The 12,721-nt window shown below is 39.2% G+C and overlaps 3 protein-coding genes across 5 annotated transcripts; 1 reads left to right on the forward strand and 2 right to left on the reverse strand.

Moving 5' to 3' along the window:
• Positions 1–315: 315 nt before the first annotated feature.
• tradd (tnfrsf1a-associated via death domain) lies at positions 316–5,911 on the reverse strand. Of its 2 annotated transcripts, XM_079468847.1 has the most exons (6): positions 5,771–5,911; positions 5,258–5,305; positions 5,008–5,161; positions 4,605–4,885; positions 2,141–2,267; positions 316–2,023 (listed from the first exon to the last, which is right to left on the reverse strand). In XM_079468847.1, exons 2-6 carry the CDS (start codon positions 5,276–5,278, stop codon positions 1,725–1,727), a joined length of 882 nt encoding a protein of 293 aa, XP_079324973.1. In that variant the 5' UTR covers positions 5,279–5,305; positions 5,771–5,911; the 3' UTR covers positions 316–1,724. The 2 variants fall into 2 exon arrangements, with proteins under 2 accessions (XP_079324973.1, XP_079324974.1); XM_079468848.1 differs by lacking the exon at positions 5,258–5,305 and having other exon boundaries at positions 5,771–5,889.
• On the forward strand, positions 5,520–9,099 carry fbxl8 (F-box and leucine-rich repeat protein 8). The gene is made up of 2 exons (XM_079468834.1): positions 5,520–6,196; positions 6,417–9,099. Exons 1-2 carry the CDS (start codon positions 6,060–6,062, stop codon positions 7,381–7,383), a joined length of 1,104 nt encoding a protein of 367 aa, XP_079324960.1. The 5' UTR covers positions 5,520–6,059; the 3' UTR covers positions 7,384–9,099.
• On the reverse strand, positions 8,299–12,342 carry ogfod1 (2-oxoglutarate and iron-dependent oxygenase domain containing 1). Of its 2 annotated transcripts, none has more exons than XM_079468811.1 (14): positions 12,089–12,342; positions 11,868–12,013; positions 11,735–11,781; positions 11,553–11,653; positions 11,353–11,469; positions 11,210–11,245; positions 10,950–11,041; positions 10,736–10,864; positions 10,457–10,570; positions 9,909–9,988; positions 9,554–9,822; positions 9,357–9,473; positions 9,121–9,179; positions 8,299–8,998 (listed from the first exon to the last, which is right to left on the reverse strand). In XM_079468811.1, the coding sequence occupies exons 1-14, from the start codon at positions 12,243–12,245 to the stop codon at positions 8,840–8,842; spliced, it is 1,623 nt and encodes a 540-aa protein (XP_079324937.1). In that variant the 5' UTR covers positions 12,246–12,342; the 3' UTR covers positions 8,299–8,839. The 2 variants fall into 2 exon arrangements, with proteins under 2 accessions (XP_079324937.1, XP_079324938.1); XM_079468812.1 differs by having other exon boundaries at positions 8,664–8,998; positions 11,210–11,242; positions 12,089–12,281.
• Between the last annotated feature and the right edge of the window lie 379 nt (positions 12,343–12,721).

Raw genomic sequence — 12,721 nt, forward strand, 5'->3', positions numbered from 1 at the left:
AGACCCACACCAGCCCGCCGCCTCTCCCCATGGGCAACTCCAGAGTGATGAAGTGTCCATCCTCTCTCGAGGAGTGTGGTTCCAGAGCCCAAGCCATGCGTAGAGGTGATCCCGACTATCTCTAGTCGGAACCTATCAACCTCACGCACCATCTCAGGCTCCTTCCCCGCCAGCGAGGTGACGTTCCACGTCCCTAGAGCTAGCTTCCGTGTCCAGGGATCGGGCTGTCGAGGCACTCTCCTCCGACTGCCGCCCGATCCACTACGCACCGACCCCCTATGGTCCCTCCCGCACGTGGTGAGCCCACGGGAAGGCGTGAAAAGGATTGATTCTATTAAATGTGACTTTTTTGGCATCACACACACTTCACTCTGGTGGATTACTTTACTCAGAGCAATATCAAACCACATAGCCTGCTTAACATGCTTTTATCATTATTACATGGGAGGGGACAGCATCATAGACCCTCCACCATGAGCTGTAATGTCACAATTACTGTATGCTTATATATCCAAGTAGCATATAAATACATTTTGAGTGAAACACAATGAGGAAATCTATATTCTTGAAAATGTGCATCAATGTGTATCTCTTTGTCAAGAACAAAGCCCTGAAAAGACAAGTAAAACAGTCTGTTGGGTAACATTCCCTCTGGTATTTAATCACTAGGTTTTTCATAAATGAAAATGTTAGATTTCACTTTAGAAAACTGCAAGCAGCTTTAAATCCCCATAACTAAAATGAATGTGATCTCTTCACATTCATCTAATACTTTAATGGCAGGTCTGTGTGATGCTTTAATGGAGAAAGGCCTCATCCATTTCATTAATCTGACCACCCTCAATAGATACCATTAAGCTACAATTAATTTCTAAGAATAATGGCATCTCATATCAAATAAGAACACAATCAGATCCAGATGTTGACTTTTGTTTCTGCCATTTTTTTCAAAATATTGTTTGGCTGATGACTTTATAATACATCAATATTTTCCAGGTTGGAAAATCGCAGAGGTCTGAGCTTTGGACAAAGTACTAATATTCTGTGATGTTGCATACTTTGATTGAACTTCTTAAAGCAAAGTCTATTTCAGCAATGTTCTTTAATGATATATCAGGTCATGTTTACTTTCTGAAAAAGCTTAGATCAAAATAGGTGGCCTATACCTAATGGACAGTTTTATTGACCTAACAAGATTTGAACTAGACAGCTGTATAATAGAAGTTTGCTCCTTACAATTCGATTGCTCAAGTGGTGGATGTCTTTATGATTCATTGATTTGAAGAATGGTGCCTTCATCAATAATAATGGAAATTTATTTATAAAACTGGAAATTGAAAGTGAAATCTACATCTATTTTGTTAATACATGTGTGCTTTGCACAATGACAATGAAACTGAATCCAAACTACAACATCTTATACATGGTGACTCTGGAATTTTTCTATTCCTTATTATCTTTCCTATAAAACATGTTACAAAGCATACGTGGCAACGTAAGAAACTGGAGTTCTACAAATATGTATGAAAATCATTATTATATAGTAATGGATCTGGGGCGGGTGTGAAACTTTAAGTAAACACAATAAATTGTTTAGGTCCCGATGAGATCACCAAAAACAAACAAACAATCAAACTCTTTTCAGTTTTCACTGTATATTTTGAAAACAGTCAGACACATACGCACAAATACAAACAAAATACACATATATCATTCATAAGGTCTCAATCTCGTGGCTGAATGCCCAACATGACCTCTGCCATGGTGATCATTTTTGTCTCCTCTAGTGCACTGATAAGGCGGCCCAGCTTGGCACTCCTGCCTTCTGACTGGATGAAGCGTCCAAGCAGTTGGTAGGCCTGTTCATAAAGCCCTTCCCTCTCATACTCATAAGCTAGATTTTCAATAGCCGGGCCTTTCAGAGCGCGGCAGTTCTTTTGTAAAGCCCTTCCCACTCGTTTCCAATCCCGTCCCACATGAGCAGCAAATCGCTGTTGGTCTGCAGATGTCAACGGCCTATCGTCTTTGAGTATTCAGAAGGATAGCCAGACACATAAAAGAAAACATATTTAGTGTGAAAAGTAATTTTTTAAAACAAATCAGTTAAGTTAGACAGCATAATGCATTGTTTTTTTTTTACCAAACACTCTTTTCTGAAACAGAAAGCAGTTCTTGGGCACTTCCTGTGTTGGCTGACTGGGAGGACCGTAGCTGTTCTGCAGCTGCTGCTCCAACTGTGTGACCTCATCATCTCGCAAACGCACAGGCTACAAAATAACCATCTATTAATTCATCTGCACTCTAAGGGGCGATTCACATTTCGCGGCTTAAACCGCACAGTTCCTCTCTTCAAAGGAAAAGTTTAACTATTTCCAACTCAAAGTGGCGCCGACGCGCCTAGAAAAATGTGCGCGTGCATTGAAAATAATGAATATGCGCGCAGAAAAGACACGAAATGTGAATCAAGCCTAAAGCAGTTGTTCACTATATAAACCAAAAAATATGACATATTGAGAGCTGACAGACTCAAATTCTGATGGGACCCTCAGAATGCATAGATACTCTTTCACTGTTTGTTTACCCGAGCAAGGCTGAAACATTAAACTAGACCAGGCGTCTTTGACTACTTTTCCTTGAGGGCCAGATTCTAAAAGTATAAATAGGATGCATGCCAGTTTTTTTAGCATATCCTCGTTTCTTCTGTTATTTTGTATTTCTGTTATTGCATTTTGTTCCTTTTATACTGTTTTTGTTACTTTTAGATCATATATTAAAACATGCAGTCAGATATTGCATGTGCCTTTTTATGATATTTAATTAAAAGGAATGTTGTGTTTATAATTGTATTTTATATTTCTTGATGCATTAGTTTACCCCAAAATAAAATAGCTGTTAATTTACTCACCCCAGTCCATCATCGAAGATGAGGGTTGCATTGTTTTTTCAAGCAGATATTATTGAATATACTTGTTTGAAGTAATAAAAGTCAAATCATTGAAAGTCGAAAACTCTGATACAATCAGCACAAAGGTAACCCATACCCCTTATGAAGTTATACAGGCATCTTATAAAATGAATCAGTTGATCTTTGCAAAAACTGAACACTGTTATTACATCTTTGGGTGAATTCCAATCGCAATCATGTGAAAAAGGGCAGCTTCTTTGTGGGAGTTCTGGAGAGGGTACTCATACATAGGTAATGAATGCTGGATTAAAAACAACACAGTTTTCCCTTATCTAAGAGAACCGGTCACGTGGTGTACCCTTCCTGCAGTTACTTTCAAGGACACAAGACGCGCTTTGGTACGCTATCTTTCACGTGCACAAACCGAATGCCCATGGCTGTGGTTTGACGATTGTAATGTTGCAAATAAGATTATTTTCTGGACAGACCGATCAAATCGCTTTATAAGACCTCAGTATTGTTATGAATATTACTTTTGTATTGAATGTAGCAGCGTTTTGGAGTTCAAAGATGTGGCGTCTGAGGGCATACATTTCTTAAACCACACAATTCTTAAAGTCTCTCCACCTATTTGAAATGTGAAGGTGAAGAAGTGCCAGTTGACTAGTCCTAGACCATATTTCAAGAGGTTAGATGCTCCCTAGATTTGAGACATTCTGATCACCAAAAGCCCTTTGGGTTTCTTCAAAAGCAATTCAAATTTTTTCAGCCGAATGGTACTTCATATTAGTGAGTGATGACTGAAAAGTGTTTTTTTCTTATTTGAGAAACACACTGGACATTTCCAGGCCATAAATGAGGATCTCTAAAGATCACTTAAAACCTACAGAAATCTTTTCAGTTTTTCTCAAAGCTCTCTTTTGTCAGACATAGGCTACACTACCGGCCAAAAGTTTAGGATCACTGAATCATTCTTTATTTATATTTTCCTTAATTTTAGAATAATGCTTAACCCATCAAAACCATGGAATAACACAATTGGTGTAGCCTAGCTGTGGGAGATATATTGTGCCAAACATAACATTTTTTCATCTTAAAAGTAGCCACCCTTTGAGTAGAACTTGCACAATCCTACCTAGCATTTTCTCTTTCAGCTTCTTAGAGGTCTCTACCTGGGAAGCATTTTAAATAGTATTGAAAGAAATTTCCATCTATGCTGGACTCTTATTGGTTGCTTTTTTGGTCTAGTAATCTATTTAAAAAAATGTTTCAATAAAAACCTTAATATGTTTAATATGCTGGCACAATTATACTAAACTCTGAAACATACACATAAAAAGTCAGTAAAAAGACTTAAGATCATTAGAAATATTTTTGTCAAGTGATCTTAACCTTTTCCCCAGTGGAGTATCTACAGTACATGTTTGATTCTTTATAATGCTGGAAGTTATGTTTTTTGTTGTTGTAGAGCTGTTTCAGTATCAATCTCTGTCTGAATCAAACATGTGTGACTGTACATGTCTTTGTTACCTCACCAACAGTTTACGTGCTCCTTGAAGAAAATAGTAAAATAATTTAAAAAACAACATGGTTTATTTCATCCCAAGATTAAGACCAAGATTACAATTTAAACTAGACAACGCATTTAAAATTCTAAAAACAACAAAAGCAGCGGTCATGGATAAATAGACACACGTACCTGTGATTGCTGTACATGATCTAGGCAGATCCCCAGATCTTGTAGACTGTGGTCCAGCGTGTGTACACCGGCTTTGAGTTGTGTTTCCATGGCAACCCCATCAGGAAGAGTCAAAAGGCGTGAAGCGTGCTGGGACAGAAACTGAAGGAGTGAACCACATGCATAGCTCTCTAGAAAACGCTGACAGCAAGGCATGGTCATGAACTTCAGTTCCACTCCCAGAAACGGATCAGCATCATGCAGCTTCAGGATTTCATACCCATCCAGTCCACCGGCAGAATCTGGATTAAAAAAATGTAATCTATACACAAAACCCTCTCAGTCTGCAATATACAGTGATAATACACTTGTTTTTTTCCTTTCGGGTTCTTTATTTGTTTATACATACATACATGATACATACCTATAAGGGTAAGCTTAATAACCTTGAACAAGATGAACTTCCCTTGCTCATCTTTGTAAACTGACAGCAGGTTGTGTGCTGGACTGCTACACCCCAGAAAAAGTACTGCACAACCTGACCAAGCACGATCACTCATGTTGCTTTCATTTAACCTCTGCAACACAATGAAAAACAACATATACGTTAATTCACATGCTCTAACATCTGGCCACACACACAGATGTGCACTGCCTACATTACAATCGTGTACCTTTGTGTCTATGCAGTCCATCTTCAGAGCAAACTCTGTTCACAAGACCTGTCAGTGTAAAAAAATAACCCAAGAAAGAAAACAGAGACAGAGAAAAAGAATTCTTGTAAGAACTCCTTGAGTCGCTTTCTAGTAAAAAAGCATTACTTTGTCTCAACCTTCCTAGAGTTTGACCACTTCCTTATAATGTTGTGAAGTCGCTGATTGATACTGTTGTCTCTTCTGACCGCATATATAAATTAGGTCAAGCGTCAAATATCCTATGCACATGTTTACAGGTAACGCAAGACCGATCGACGCGCATGCATCACACGACAATACAGGTTTTAAGTTGGTTTAAGAGGTTAGTTGATCGAGTGTCTACAGAAGCGTGTATTAATGGTTAAAGTTACGTGTTTGCTTCAACACAAGATCCCCGTCTAAAGTATCACAAGACAACGTGATTGCACACAACTATCACAGCGATGATAAAACAAACGGTTTGTTAACTTAGATATATGAGAAATTACTTACGCAACGAATCGGTTGATTTTGGTTTAACGAAAAGAAGAACTTAACAGGACTACAAACTTTACGCGAAGAAAACTTGAGATGTCGAAGCAGTCTTGGCCGCTTTAAGACACACCCACACAGTGCTCTTGGATCGAGGTGATTGGCTTAGAGGACGCCGCATTCAATGGTGATTGGTCAAATGCTCCACGTCTGTTTTTGTTGATGCTTTTGACAACGGAACTCGTGACGAAGGAGGAAGTGCAGGACTGCAAAGTTTGTGAAGGCGAATTTCCCCTCAGAAGTCTCAGATATGCATCTGCCAGAGGAAATCCTTGCACATATTTTCTCATTTCTGCCTCTACAGGACAAATGCAATGCATTTACTGTTTGTAAGGCATGGTCTTATACAATGACTCATCCAAGCTCATGGAAAGACACTGATGTCAGGTAAGAATGTTGGATTCCTAGTATTTATTGTGTGAGATCCAAGGGAACACTCTCCCATGGTCTCATTTATGATCTGTCGTTTTTGTAATCAGATAATGAAAATTAAGTGATGGTTGCCCACGTTAATGTCAATAAATGTGGTCAAAAATGTAATATTATAGTTAAACACCATTGAATGCTGAACATTGGTCATTCTGCCTCTTGTTCATCTTTATCTTAGGTGTGAGTCAGGAAACAGTTTGCCTGAGAAATTTTCTGATCTTCTGCCACTGGTCAGAAATTTGAAGCTGAGTATGAGTTTGACGGATCCAGCTAATCGTAAAACAGGACTATGCGTCCTGCGTCAGGCAGTTGCTGGGGGTGATGGAAAGCTGGAAGCGCTTTCCATCTGTTGTGTGGGGAACCCGCCACTCTTTTATGCTGGTCAAGATCTGCAGCAAGGCTTAGTTGACATACTGACGGATGGCTCGTCTCTTACTGTGCTTGACCTTAGGGGTGTACCCTTTACCCTTAATGACTCCTTCGTCAGGAGTGTATCCATGCTGTGTCCAGCACTGAAAAGTCTTTACATCAACAACCATTCTCTAGTGTGCGGCATCAACGCAGAAACACTAAGGCAGGCACTGAAGTGCTGTCCGTCACTCACTGTTCTAGGAGTTTTTCAGGCCAGTCTCTCTGAAGATGTTTTGAAAGACCTTATGTTGCCTCAACGTCCAGTGCTTAAGAAACTGGAGCTTCGTTGTGAACGCTCACTCAAGTACACTCCACCTCTCTGTGACCAAATATGGTCAGAGTTAAAACAGAGACACCCGTATCTGTGGGTGGAGCTTGAGCTGGACCACACCCTCCCGGAATTGCAAGTTCCAGGGGTACTGCAGCCCAGCATCCCAGTCCGATGTCTACGCCTGCTCACTTGGACATTGCTGTTGGATGAAGTTCATCTAGTAGAGCGCAGTTACGCAAACACACTCGAGGTTCTAGAACTACAGACACCTCCATCTCCTGAGCTAAACTCTGCTCTGATATCTTTAGCAAAACAGTGTGTCAAGCTGCGGGAGGTTCACTGTTTTTGCGTTGTCTCACAAGAAGTGATAATGGCATTCATCACGCATTGTCCAAATCTCAGCAAATATACACTCAAAACGTATAAAGAGCCTCATCCTTGGACCTGCACAAAACTGAAGTAACTCTGCCCTTCTGTAGCTAAAGTGTTTTTGCACATGCTTGAAAAATGTAACTCATGAATATAGTCTCTACCTACAAAGTTTTCAAATTAAAGCAAAATGTCAACAAATATTTAAAGGCGACATGAATTAAGAAATAGATTTTAACCTGAGGTTCGTTATATAAAAGCTTATCGTATTCAAGCGAACATCCTGTAAGGGTCAGAACTAAAGTCGTCCTTGTAACTGAAATGACAACTTTTATTGACACCAGGCCCAGCGAAAGTCAGGTCCTGGAATGTGCCTATCAATATCGTTGATATCGCAGAAGAATATCAATGACTACTTTGTCTAACCCTTCTTGACTTCTTTCACTGTTATGTTTATTTAGCGCAACCAAGCAACATATATTGTGCAGTGCCCAGTTGTGGAAGAACATAGAAGCTTTCTTCGGATTCTGATATTAGAAATGCATGGATGAAGTTTATTTTTAAAGAAGTTTATTTTTAAAGAAAAAGTTTTCACCGTGGACGTCTTTGTAAACAAGGGACATATCAATGCTGGATTTGCATAGAGATTGAGATTAAGAAGCAATGCTGTGCCGTCAATATTGAATGCGACCGGAATCTTATACGAGTCAAAATATATGTACGATTCGTCACTATTGCTTTGTTATACATCGCTTTATATGTCCTGATTGTGTGTAACCTAAGTGTCTTACTAAGTTTACAGAAGGCTCCAACTAAGCACGTAGCTTGTCAAACAGACATAGAATTATACATCACATGGCACACTGCTGTCTTTTGGAACTGTTATCTAATCATAGCAGTGTGCGTTTACTTCAAAGTCTTCAATGCCCATAACAAATTAGCATTTCTTGAGCCGGCCTTAAAACCAGGGTAAATAATAGCCTATTACTTATTGATTTTGATGTTTTTGAATGTAAAAAACACGTGAACGTCATAAGTAGACCTCAGACAACAGTATAAGATAATTTTTAAAAAGCCAGTTCATGACACCTTTAAGATAACATATTCTGATCTCTAGATCATTGAATAATGTAGGCATTCTTGTCAGCTAATATACATTTTTACTACTTTCTACATCACTAATCCTTGCCTCCACTAAGGCACGGAAGATGTTTAGAATGCTAACATGTCATGCTGAAATAACATCAAGTTTTTTAAGAATGTGTACAAGCATTAGGTGATCTTCATGGACCCCACAAAATATTTCTGTGGTGCAGTTGCACAGTTGATATAGTGGGCATCAAATGGGCATCAAATGAGCACAGGACATTTTTTGTAATACATTTATTGACAGCACAATTGTATATTGTAGTTGGGTCTTCAGTGGAAAAATTAAGGTTCGGAAATTCCCACTTTCTCATGTATACTGAGCTCTGACGCTTAAATTACGACCAATGTATTTGAACAATGTTATCACAAACATTTAAACAAGGAACCAATACATTACCTCATCATTCATAGTAATTAAAAGAGAAGTCATAAAAAGCGGTGGTATTTTGGGCAGAAAGGTTTGCAGAGCTGCTGTTATTGATATGTTTGATGAATTTGAGGGTGTCTTTGTCTCTGTAGACCAGAGCAAGGCAGTTATCTTCGGGATACACTGTGAGGAGCTACAAAACACACCCACATTGTGTTAACATTGTAGCTAGTCTGCTGTGTTTGCATGTATAATATAATAAAATCGTTAAAAATAATATAATAAAATTTGATTAAAACAGACATCATCACTCACCTCCTCGTCTTCATCATGTGCAATATAGGATGTAAATCCTCCAAATTCTGCCTTCCAACCTGAAAAAAGATGATGATATGCATGTTTTCTTCCCACTCTGTCATGGATTTTGTGTTTATAATCTGCCTAAATCCCAACTAGTTTACACAGAACACACTCACCAATTCATAGTAAATAAGGTATTTTAAGTGAATGGAAACTTGTCATTCACTGTGGACACTGCAGATCAAACTTACCTGCACATCCTACGTGAAGCTGAAGATCCAGAGCATACTCTCTTTTGACCGAGTCATGTAATAACGTATAATCGCCCTGAGCCCAGCAACGCAGTTCTCCCACACAAGTAGGAGGTCCTGTAAGAAAATCAATATTTTAAATAGGACATTATTTTAGCTGTAACAACTGATCTTTTCAAAATACTCAAGCTGCTCACCTTTGGCTTTCTTGTCAGCTGAAGATGTTTCTGTGGTACTGCTGGATCCCCCTTCTCCATTCTCTGTCTCACCTTTCACTTCTCCATCTCCATTCTCTGTCTCACTCTTTCCATTTTCGCTCTCATCATCATCATCGCACTGAGCCAGAAAGTGCAGGCCAAGGCCAGTCAAGTTGGACAAGAGGATGAAGAACGGCTCAGACGAGAGAAGTTCCCAGCATTCTTTTACACATGAAGGGACAGTCTGCATATCTGCACAGCCATAACACCTAAACAGTGTGACATTCATGAGAAAACAAACAACTAGTCGCATGAGATTATTAGTTCAAAGTCAAGAGAGGTAGTTGGATCTCACCTCTTATTGGGCGGACCCCTCCTTTGCCACTGGATCTCAGATGACTGCAGTTCACTGCGCACCTGCCTTATTTTGTCCTCCTGACAGTTAAAAGGCATAATTCAGGTCATCATTAGAGATGTAATAAAGTCTGTGGAAATATGTAAGGCAGATTCTGATAAAGGCAGACATTTTAAACATGCGTGTTTGCTTTAATAATAATTAGACAATTTGGCACATTCGTTCAGATTTAGGCCTACTTCTTCAAAGTAAATCATGCATGTGCAAAATGAAAAATAAATAATTTGATTCCTTAATAATTTAAAAGGTACTCTGGCTACCTGAATCTAGGCATGGGATGTGTGGCTAAATTCCACCTCTACAGACATTTCTCACTTGCATGAATAATATATGTGCCTTCACAAGGCAGGGCCATATAAAAGCCTCTTCAGGTTGAATACCTTTTCACTTAAGTCCGCTTAAGCATGTATCTACTTATCTGAGCACCACTATGTGGGTGTGTGTATTGTTTATTAAGGGAATGCCATGTAATAGAAATTATGACCCACCTGAAGGAAATTAGGCAAGCAAATCTCGGAGCTATCTTCAAATTCTTGCTGCACCTGAGCCTGATAGCAAGGATCCAGGTACATCTCATTCACCCACTCAAAGATTAAACTCTCCTGTTAAAAACACCCAAATATAATAAAGTATAAAGTGATAAATATAAGACAACTATATAGATATAAATGTTGATATTATATAAAACAACCTAAAATTATATCCTACAGTTTGAATATAGTAATTCGGTCATGAACTAAATACATACAGTCTAATTACTGACTTACATCTCTAAGGATATGTGTGTGACGAGGGACTGGGGGTTCCGTGTACCGCTGGGGTCTTGGCAGGGACTGGCCATGAAACCAACCACTGAGAGATAAACGGCTCTTCCCTTCAGCAAGAACTTCTGCCACCTTGGAAAAGCAGATTTACAGTGAGTTCAGATGAGAAAAACGGTCTTTAATCATTCATGACTGAAAAACCTGAGGTTGTGACTACCTGATGGAAGGAGACAGGGGACACTTCAAAAAACACAAGAGAGTTCCAGCGAGGAAGCAGAGACTTCACAACACTCACAGGCTGACAGTGTTCTGAGCCACACAGAATAATAAAGTAATAAATTCACTTTGCTTGATTCCCATTTAGTTAGTGTTATTTAATAATCCCTGTGTTACTGTGTATGAACTAATCTGATATGCGTGTCTTCTGTGTACAGATTTGACATTTTATTAAATAAAAATTATTAGTATTAAACTTGCCTTGACTGGCTTGTCCTGTTCTGTGCATAGAACCTTCTGTCATAAAGAAAAGACATTTTCAAAAAAACATTAAATCCCACTACATTACAGAACAGATTTGAGGCTACATGTCATTTCAAGCTATTTTTCCCTATATCACAAACCATCGGTGCTGAACAGGTCCAGTGTTCCTCCATCTTTCACCTCCCAAGGAGGCACCAGGTAGAGGATGAACGCAACTCTTCGGCCCTCCAGCTCATCATCATGACACAGCAAAACATCTGCAAAAGAAGAGAGAGAAAGCGACGTCAAAACATCCTTTGAGAATACACCATCTGCTTTTGGTTGTCAGATCATGGTTTACCTGTATTATCATACTTTGCACAGGATATATCAACAGTTGCCTCCAAATCCACCTGCAACACCTCTGACAACCACAAACGAAACTCCCCAAAAACGACTGACCTGGGATCCACAAATACAAACAAACATATCTTTCACCAACTCCATTAAGTATCAAGTTAAAATCATTAAACCTGAACACACCTTATCTGTGAGATATGATGCTCTCTTCTTTCTCTCAGATCATCTGACTGCAGGTGCAGAATAAACAGAATTCAGTACTGCAATTCAGAAATGAAAGCTCTCGAAATAAACATGTATGAATGCTGACTGATACCTGTTGAAACTTGTACAAGTCATTGGACTTGCTGTTGAAATGGAGTTGTAATAATTCTGTCTGTAGACTTTCCACAAAGCTTTCACTCTGTAGGAAATTGGTAATCTGACAATGAGGAAAGGGTGCACAGTCCAACCGCACATTGCCTGGACAGAGAGAATTTTCATGTTCATAGTTACTCTATCAAAGTAATACAGAATCACGTGTATGGGCATACACACCATTAGAAAAGCTGTCTTTCCTCTGCCACGCGTCTCTCATGCCTTTCTGGATGGCGTCATCCCTCAGATCCGAGTTGATCACGGCCAGCTCGCCTCGTTTCTCCTTCTTACTCTTTTTGGGCATTCCAGGAACATTCCGCCGTTTTTTAGGTGACATATCGAGACCATGAGGGAAGTAAAGTCCTGGGGAAGCGCTTCCGTTTCTTCTTCTTCGTTGACGTTTAGACAAAAGTGCGTTGAAATCATTGCAGCCCCTGCAGGTCAGCTAGGGAAATGTCTATTAGAAAATGTGCTCTCAGTGTTTTATTACAATTACGTTTTCTCTGTAATCCCTATTATGTGATCACTCTTAAAATGACAATGATTGTGCAATCACTGATCTTTGACAATTATTCATTAATACAGTAGAGAACTGCATTACTATGGTGGTGCCATCCTTAATAAAGCTAGTGCTGATCATTTTAAGAATCTTTGCAAGACTCGCAACCCAGAGTTTACTTACTGTGAATGACTAATCTGATACGAGTGTCATCTGTGTACACTATTGCAAATAAAATGTGTGTCTTCAGATTTGTCATTTTATTCAATAAAAAAAATTAGTATTAAACTTGCCTTGACTGGCTTCTCCTGTTC

Source organism: Barbatula barbatula (genome assembly GCF_947034865.1).
Source record: "Barbatula barbatula genome assembly, chromosome: 1".
In the NCBI taxonomy this organism is placed as follows: domain Eukaryota; kingdom Metazoa; phylum Chordata; class Actinopteri; order Cypriniformes; family Nemacheilidae; genus Barbatula; species Barbatula barbatula.

Coding starts and splice junctions, on each gene's coding strand:
- tradd (XM_079468847.1), bottom strand. CDS start 5,278: ATGGACTGCATAGACACAAAG. Junction 5,162..5,257: donor TGGACTGCATAGACACAAAG/GTACACGATTGT, acceptor ATTGTGTTGCAG/AGGTTAAATGAAAGCAACAT. Junction 2,268..4,604: donor ATCATGTACAGCAATCACAG/GTACGTGTGTCT, acceptor GTTATTTTGTAG/CCTGTGCGTTTGCGAGATGA.
- fbxl8 (XM_079468834.1), top strand. CDS start 6,060: ATGCATCTGCCAGAGGAAATCCTTGCACATATTTTCTCATTTCTGCCT. Junction 6,197..6,416: donor TGGAAAGACACTGATGTCAG/GTAAGAATGTTG, acceptor TCTTTATCTTAG/GTGTGAGTCAGGAAACAGTT.
- ogfod1 (XM_079468811.1), bottom strand. CDS start 12,245: ATGTCACCTAAAAAACGGCGGAATGTTCCTGGAATGCCCAAAAAGAGT. Junction 11,654..11,734: donor CATCATATCTCACAGATAAG/GTGTGTTCAGGT, acceptor TGTGGATCCCAG/GTCAGTCGTTTTTGGGGAGT. Junction 11,470..11,552: donor TGCAAAGTATGATAATACAG/GTAAACCATGAT, acceptor CTTCTTTTGCAG/ATGTTTTGCTGTGTCATGAT.